Here is a 9,077-nt window from a genome sequence, read left to right on the forward strand (position 1 = left end):
CTTCAAAACATTTTGGTAGGATGAACCTGTTACCGTAGTGCCCTTTGGAGCGCAATGGGTAAGGATTACACACTCGCTCTCCCAGAACATGGACACCATCATTTATTCAGCACTGGCGGTTACCCGAAATTTTTTTGGTGGCGGTGAATCTGTGTTCTTCCATTGAGCTGACTGGCGCTTTGTTTCTGGATTGAAAAATGGCATCCACGTCTCATCCATTGTCACGACCGACGAAAAGAAAATCCCATTCATGCTGTTGTTGCGCGTCAACATTGCTTGGCAACATGCCACACGGGCAGCCACGTGGTCGTCCGTCAGCATTCGTGGCACCCACCTGGATGACACTTTCCGCATTTTCAGGTCGTCATGCAGGATTGTGTGCACAGAACCCACAGAAATGCCAACTCTGGAGGCGATGTGTTCAACAGTCATTCGGCGATCCCCCAAAACAATTCTCTCCACTTTCTCGATCATGTCGTCAGACTGGCTTGTGCGAGCCCGAGGTTGTTTCGGTTTGTTGTCACACGATGTTCTGCCTTCATTAAATTGTCGCACCTACGAACACACTTTCGACACATCCATAACTCCATCACCACATGTCTCCTTCAACTGTCGATGAATTTCAATTGGTTTCACACCACGCAAATTCAGAAAACGAATGATTGCACGCTGTTCAAGTAAGGAAAACGTCGCCATTTTAAGTATTTAAAACAGTTCTCATTCTCGCCGCTGGCGGTAAAATTCCATGTGCCGTACGGTGCTGCCATCTCTGGGACGTATTGACAATGAACGCGGCCTCATTTTAAAACAATGCGCATGTTTCTATCTCTTTCCAGTCCGGAGAAAAAAATCGGAGGCCTTAGAACTTGAATGCACCTCGTAGTTGGCACCTTGTGGAGTCAAGTGAGAGTTCTATACGACCAACGCTTATCAGCGGAAAGCACGATCACATGGGGTATCAAATGAAATATGTAACTAGAATGAGGATTTTTTGGTAGGGAGGATGCGACATGGTTTCTCGAGTGGGGAGTCACCAACAGATGTGAAAGTAATTTCTGGCGTTGCCCTAGGAACTGTGGTGGGACACTTGTCATTCATGTTGTATATCAGTCACCAGGCAGACAATATTATTGGTACGAAATTACAATTAGATTAATACCTACAACTGCTGACGGGAGTTGATATATATCAACGGGGACAGGTGAAAACGCATGCCGCGACCGGGACTGCTTACATGGCAAACGCTCTATCCATCTGAGCCACGGAGGGCACAGAGGATAGTGCGACTGCAGGGACTATCTCGCGCACGCCTCCCACGAGAGCCACATTCTCACCTTGTATGTCCACACACTACATTCGTAGTGTCCCAACCCAACAAACTTATTACTCGTGGAAGACATTCTTACCAAGTCCCGTAGGAGTTCGGGGAATACGTGTGCATCCACACACAGGAAGAAGGTCATGGCCGGTATCGCCAGAACTATATACATATATATTCATATGGTGTCTGTTCTTTCGTATATGTCCGAAAGAACAGACACCATATCCATATATGTATATTATTGGTAATCTCAGACGTTTTACAGTTATCTGTTAAAAGGTATAGTCTGAAAAAAGCTGCACACATATTTAATGTGACCTTGATAAGATTTCAATGTTGTGTAGAGATTGGCAATCGCTTTAGAATTTCCGAAATATGAAAATTTGCACTTCATCAAACTCCAAAACATAGTATCCTCTAACCAAAAAAATTTGGGGATGTGAAACGGAAACGGAGGCATGCAGTAGAGTTTGGTATGATAGCGAGAAAAATGCAGTGAGTTTAAAAAGGAGATCACCTCCAAAACACTCGGGCATGTGGAAAGCATAACAAATAGGAATAACATGGGTTATTTAACGTATGCAAATTGGGGAAGAACGAATGGTCTCAGGTTTGTTTTACCCATGAGAGAGTATCACTGAAGTTGAAAAAAGTGGACTGGCAGACGCAATTGCCCAGTGAATGCCTACTTTCAAAGTTTCAGGAAACATATTGAGGAATCTGGGTTATAGTGCAACACTTTACGCCTCACACCCGTGGGACTGTGAAGACAAGACAGTGTGCATAGAGACATTTAAGCAGCCACTTTTCCCGCACACACGCGGTACAGTGCAGAGTCCCCCGAGATGCACGTGACAGTGGTTTTCAGAGTACAGTCGCAGGGGCAGATGGTGCGGCCAGTTACCTGAGGCGAGGGCTCCGGGCACAGCGGCCACCAGCAGCGCCAGCAGCAGCAGAAGGCAGCTTCTCTCTTCAGCCATGGCGAACGGACTGAGCTGCCGGGTCTCCGCGTGTCCCTTATCTACAAGAGCGCCAATTCGCACTCCGCGCCGGCTCGCCAGGAGCACCGCGGCGCGCTGCTGTAACTGTAGCTACCGCCCTCGTTGTCAACTGCGGACCGCCTCTCACATCCCGTGTAAGCGCGGCAGACCAAAAATTTGTCATGTTGCAACTTCAATAGGGCTTGTACACTACCTTTTATCATGACTCGTCTGCAAAAGGGGTTCGGTTGTGCACAGTTGCATTCGCGCCCTATATTGAGTAAATAGCCAGCCTTAGTACAGCAGCGAATGAATTCAAGTATTTGTCTAAATCACGATCGTTCACAAATGATTTACACCGACAACAGTTTAGAATAAAAATGTTTTTATTTTACTGAATCACATCCACAAAAGAAACTGATGGCCACGTGATACTACGTCGGCGGCTCTTAGCCGCACCGACCTTACCGCACCGACGGACCACGATCAAAAGACCAAGACCTTTGTCCCCTATCCTCTGTCCTGTGTCCTGTCACGTGACAATACATTAATCAAATACATTATTTCTTAACATGGCCATCATGCATTTACAATGTTACAATATTAAAATACGTAAAACTAAATACCTTATTTATTTTGTAGACAATCATCAGATTACTTACATATTTAAGGGCACTCCACTTTTTGGCAGTTTCACCCCACTTCTTTTGTTTAATCACGTCTCTGCCTAAAAGGTGTGGATAAGAAATACTCATTTTTCTCTACATAGATCGAAAACTGAACAGTACTTTCACAATAAAAGACAATAACTTATTATGCAGAGGTTCTCAAACATCCTTACAACTTAATTTTTATATAAAACATGTTCTTTAATGTTTAAAATATTATCCCTGCTACTATGCTTTAAATTTGAGTTTTGAACTATTTTGAAGAGCTCTTATGTTTATGGAGTACTCCTATTTCAGTGATCAGATACCCAGCAAATCCAATGATTAGCAAGACAAGCACACCTTACGTTATTAACATATGTACCAAGTTATGCAATGAGACCTAGGCAATTATGTAACTAAGTAATTCAGTGTGAAACTGTTATATGCTGCCTCCTCTCTTTATCAAGAAGGTGATTCCATAAATATATTGACTTGTGCTTGCTACGCCCCTACTGTTCTTCCACAGTAAACATTACCTCATCCAGCAAATTAGTTATACTATTACAGTATCCCTTGTAACCTCAAAATGTCGAGGCGACAACTGGGGGATGATGTGCCAGTCGTTGTTCCAGTCTCAGGGATTGTCTATGGGATTATGATCTGGTGATTTACCGGGCAGTCAAGGAATGATAGGATGTCTGAGTGTTTGTCAGACTAGGAACGTATGCGTGTAGTCTTGAAAACATTGCTGCCATGTTGGAACACTCACAATGAAGATGTGAAAGAAAGGGTAACAACTGATCACCGAGAATGTCGACAGAAGCTCCTTCTTCAAGTCCACGGCAACTTCCAATGTACGATCAAGTCACAAAACAATAATACATCCCCCCCCCCCCCCCTCCAAACATCATATACTATTTGATCAAAAGTATCTGGACAGCTATTAGTGGACGTTAATATGGGGTGTCTCCACCTTCCCTTTAACTCTGCTGGGGGCACGTTCAATGAGGTTTCTTAATGTCTGTGGGGAAGTGGCAGCCCATTCTTCCTCAAGAGCCAAAACCAAAGAAGATAGTGATATCTATGGAGAGAAGTCGTCGTTCTTGCGGATTCCAGCTAATGGAGCACGGGCAGAATGATTGTATTCATAATGCTGCAGTTCACTCTGTAATTAGTCTTGTCATGACGTAGTCCCTACGGCAACCAAACGTAAGGCTTTTAGTACGAAATGTTGCAGTTTTTCGTTCGTATTGCGGCGTGTCGACTTGAGTTCAGCAGTGATTTGTGCAAGACCTGCCACACTCGAGAACTGCACACTTATATACAAACAAATAATTCTATAGCTTGGTAACATACAACACAACCGAAAAACTTTTGAACTTATGGTTATTCACACTGCTGAGTGTTACTGCAAGTTGTAACACTATTGGCTGCTACTAAATTAGCAATGCACTGATAATGTTACGCCTGTGAAAAGATAATTATTTGACGGTGACTGTACTTAATGGAAAGATATCGGACTGTTTCTGTTTTTCTAAGGATTGCTTTTTAAGGGAAACAGTAGCGGAACCAAGATTCTATCAGTAGTAAAGTAAACTGTAATTACGCAAAAGGGAATGGTCGCCAGCTTCATTAGACAAAGTTATACCAAGTTCTAACACGGCTCATAAAGAAAGGTGACTGATCAAATTGAGTTTACTTGATGCTGAAATTATGCTTTGCAAGTGAAATACCAAGCAGCAGCGCAATTTGTCTACCAGTGTAACAGAGGTTTAGCATGGATAATGCAGAAAGAATAAAAACCGTTTTTGCAATAAATAGCGCTCAATAACTTATTACATGTATATTAAAGGAGAAGGCTAATGATTATTATAGGCAAATAATTACTAATGGTGGAACAATATTAACTTGGACGAGACGTTAATTTATCAGCTTAATTATAGGAAAACTGTCCTCGAAATGGTTGTCAGGTAATTACATTCTCTATTCCTGTTATTACACTACTGGCCATTAAAATTGCTACACCACAAAGATGACGTGCTACAGACGCGAAATTTAACCGACAGGGAGAAGATGCTGTGACATGCAAATGATTAGCTATTCAGAGCATTCACACGGTGGCGGCACCTACAACGTGCTGCCATGAGGTAAGCTTCCAACGGCTGCTGACCGACATTGCCTGGTGAAAAGTTGTTGTGATGCCTCATGTAAGGAGGAGAAATGCGTACCATCACGTTTACGACTTTGATAATGGTCGGATTGTAGCCTATCATGATTGCGCTTTATCGTATTGCAACATTGCTGCTCACGTTGGTCAAGATCCAATGACTGTTAGCAGAATATGGAATCGGTGGGTTCCGGAGGGTAATACGGAACGCCGTGCTGGATCCCAACGGCCTCGTATCACTAGCAGTCGAGATGACAGGCATCTTACCCGCATGGCTGTAACGAATCTTGCAGACACGTCTCGATCGCTGAGTCAACAGATTGGGGCATTTGCAAGACAGCAACCATCTGCACGAACCGTTCGACGACGTTTGCAGCAGCATGGACTATCAACTCGGACCATGGCTTCGGTTACCCTTGACGCTGCATCACAGACAGGAGCGCATACGATGGTGTACTCAACGACGAACCTGGGTGCTCTAATGGCAAAACGTCATTTTTTCGGATGAATTCAGGTTCTGTTTACAGCATCATGATGATCGCATCCGTGTTTGGCAACATCGCAGTGAACGCACATTGGAAGTGTGTATTCGTCATCGCCATACTGGCGTATCACCCGGCATGATGGTATGGGGTGATATTGGTTACACGTCTCGGTCACCTCTTGTTCGCATTGACGACACTTTGAACAGTGGACGTTACATTTCAGATGTGCTACGACCCGTGGCTCTATCCTTCATTCGATCGCTGCGAAACCGTACACTTTAGCAGGATAATGTACGACCGCATGTTGCAGGTCCTGTACGGGCCTTTTTGGATACAGAAAATGTTCTACTGCTGCCCTGGCCAGCACATTCTCCAGATCTCTCACCAACTGAATACATCTGGTCAATGGTGGCCGAGCAACTGGCTCGTCACAATACGCCAGTCACTACTCTTGATGAACTGTGGTGTCGTGTTGAAGCTGAACACGCCATCCACGCTGTTTGACTCAATGCCCAGGCGTATGAAGGCCGTTATTACGGCCAGAGGTGGTTGTTCTGGGTACTAATTTCTCAGGATCTATGCACCCAAATTGCGTGAAAATGTAATCACATGTCAGTTCCAGTATAATATATCTGTCCAATGAATACCCGTTTGTCATCTGCATTTCTACTTGGTATAACAATTTTACCTACTTGGTGTAGCAACTTTAATGGCCAGTAGTGTATTAGCGCTCTCAAGCCTTATACCAGTTAGATCAAATGGAACATGTGAGACCTGGATCTATGAGGTTCATTCAAATGAAATCTGATCAGTGGGTCTACCTTTGCCTTATACGTAAGGTGGCACTACGTAACTGTGGGTATAGTGGCACCATCTATTGGTAGAGAGACTGATGCGTGCGCACCGTTTGATGTTGCATAGCGCCAGTGTGGTTTCACACCGAAGAGAAGGTGGCCACACAAGGAGAAGTGATTCGATTTTTGGCGGCGGGGAGAGTTGGAGGCCATTAAATGTATCGACGGATGAAGCCTATGTGTGGTGACTACAGTCTGAGTCGTTCAGGGGTTGTGGAATGGCGCAAACGATTCCTTGAGGGGCGTGAGTCACTGGAAGACGATGCCCGTCCTGGACAGGGTGATCATGTCATCAGTGACATCACACCGGAAATGGTTGCGAAAGTGAGCGCTTTAGTCTTGGACAACCGCAGAATCAACGTGGACGACATCCATCGGTTACTGTGTATTAGCGTGGGCACCGCCCACCCCATAATGAATCAACACTTGAACTATCGAAAAATCTGTGCACAGTGAGTTCCCAACCAACTGACAGCCGAACGCCAGCGGTTCTAGGCGCTACAGTCTGGAACCGCGCGACCGCTACTGTCGCAGGTTCGAATCCTGCCTCGGTTATGGATGTGTGTGATGTCCTTAGGTTAGTTAGGTTTAAGTAGTTCTAAGTTCTAGAGGACTGATGACCTCCTATGGATGTGTGTGATGTCCTTAGATTAGTTAGGTTGAAGTAGTTCTAAGTTCTAGAGGACTGATGACCTCAGAAGTTAAGGCCCATAGTGCTCAGAGCCATTTGAACCATTTGACCACTGAACAGCGCAATACTCGAATGGCGCTGGCTTTGTGTCATCTGCAACGTTATCACGAGGAGGAATACGGCTTTCTGCCATGTATTGCCACAGGTGACGAAACATGGTGACACCATTTTGAACCAGAAAGCCTGGATCCGACAGCAGCCTAATAGCTTCTTCAAGGATGGAATCCACCGGCTAATGTCGCAATGAGATAAATGTGGCAACAGTTATGTAGACTATTTTTGAGTATGATTAATGTGTATAACTACATTTTGAGTGAATAAAATCGTTACCGTTACTTTACAGTAGTGCCCAGGTTTCATTTGAATGCCTCTTATACTACAGTCTGAATAGCTGCAGCCAGTTGCTTATTATAGCACACAGATGTTAGAGAGCTGGTGAGTGCACTTCATTAATGCGGCAGTTGTAATATGAAACTTAAATCTGGCTCGACGGTTAGCATCGGGAGCCAAAAACTAACCTGTCTGTAGACTCAGATCAAGACTGAATATTTTAGTTACAACACAATATGAGAAACGATGTCAACTATACACACATGAAATTATGAACACTGTTACTTCCAGACGCGAACAATAATTAATCCTTATGCTGGCCCTTTACAGTCTATCAGCCGGTAAGTATTATAAATCATTACTGTTTTTGTAGATAACTGTAATGCGATTTCAGCAAAAACAGTCTTTAAGCTGAATACTTTAAATCTTTTGTTGACATTTGTATTTTGGCAAAACTTTAACTATCCTTTTATGAAACAAGGCCTCCTCAAGGACGTTGCCAGAATTTTGTCAAAACGCGGGGTGGGGGATTCCATTTGTTAAAGAGGACCTTGAAAAGGATAATGTTTTTTAATTCTATTCTGAAAACACATTTTTTAATTATGTGAATAATTTGCTCTCGTGAAATCTTTATAAAATAGTATTTGGTCTATAAATTGGAGTAGGAAAAGCTTTACTTAAAAGAGTATAACATATGATAAGAAGTACTGAATTGCGCAATTAAATATTTTTTTCATAAGATAAAGAACAACCGCCTTCAGTCACAGCCATGATTTTATATCAATGCTCGATACATTTCGAGTCTTGGGTGTTCATCTTCAGGCGCTTTAACATTCTGCATCATTTTTTTCTTCTTTTCTCAGGTTTAGGTTAATTCTGGACATGGTAAGATCATAATGGAATATTAAAAAGTGGTACATTGTGAATGTAGGTTTACAAAACAAAGACAAATCGAAAGAGAACTTAATGTTTCCATAAGTGGAAGATGGTTTTGAAGCACAGTTTGAGTAAACATGTTTATGTACATATGTACATTTATGTGTATACATGTACATAAACGTCTTTATTCATACTTTGCTTCAGAACCGTTTATCCACTACTGGAAACAGTAAGTGCAGTTTCGTCACAAGATTCTTCATATAATACTGGTTCTTAAAACTTTGTAAGTTGGATTTTGTGGGATATTTGGCGGCTACTTTCAAACGTCTGCCAGATCACTTTTCTCGGCATCACAGTGTCACTCTCCAATGGGTCAAACAAACTTAACTGTTCGTGTGGGCACTCGTAGCATAACTTCAACATCCACTGTTAACCGTATCTGATATAGGTTCCACACAGTTGAGCAACATGTTCCGACGGGCCGCTCAGTTGTTTTGGAAGTAATTCTCCTTGTTAGTCCTGTGGTACTTCCTCAGTATCCTGACATTGAAGCGAAGCCTGCCAGCTGCTTTACCTACGATTGAGCTTGTGTGCCCATTCCACTTCACATCGTGGACATTGTCACAACCAAGTAGATGACTGATTACGATTGTGAATCATCGAGGTTATAGTCACATGATACCGCGTTTTTGTGTTTTTTGATGTGCACAGTTTAACATA

At 43.2% G+C, this 9,077-nt stretch overlaps 1 protein-coding gene across 2 annotated transcripts in view; it reads right to left on the bottom strand.

The window, feature by feature from the left end:
• The window catches only part of LOC126336779 (sphingomyelin phosphodiesterase-like), a 338,554-nt gene extending 336,234 nt beyond the window's left edge, over window positions 1–2,320 (bottom strand). For both annotated transcript variants that reach the window (XM_050000797.1, XM_050000795.1), the window contains exon 1: window positions 2,226–2,320. In XM_050000797.1, coding sequence (XP_049856754.1) covers window positions 2,226–2,301 — 76 coding nt within the window. In that variant the 5' untranslated portion in view covers window positions 2,302–2,320. The remainder of the gene's footprint in view (window positions 1–2,225) is intronic.
• Between the last annotated feature and the right edge of the window lie 6,757 nt (window positions 2,321–9,077).

Source organism: Schistocerca gregaria, chromosome 2 (assembly GCF_023897955.1).
Source record: "Schistocerca gregaria isolate iqSchGreg1 chromosome 2, iqSchGreg1.2, whole genome shotgun sequence".
NCBI classification, from domain to species: domain Eukaryota; kingdom Metazoa; phylum Arthropoda; class Insecta; order Orthoptera; family Acrididae; genus Schistocerca; species Schistocerca gregaria.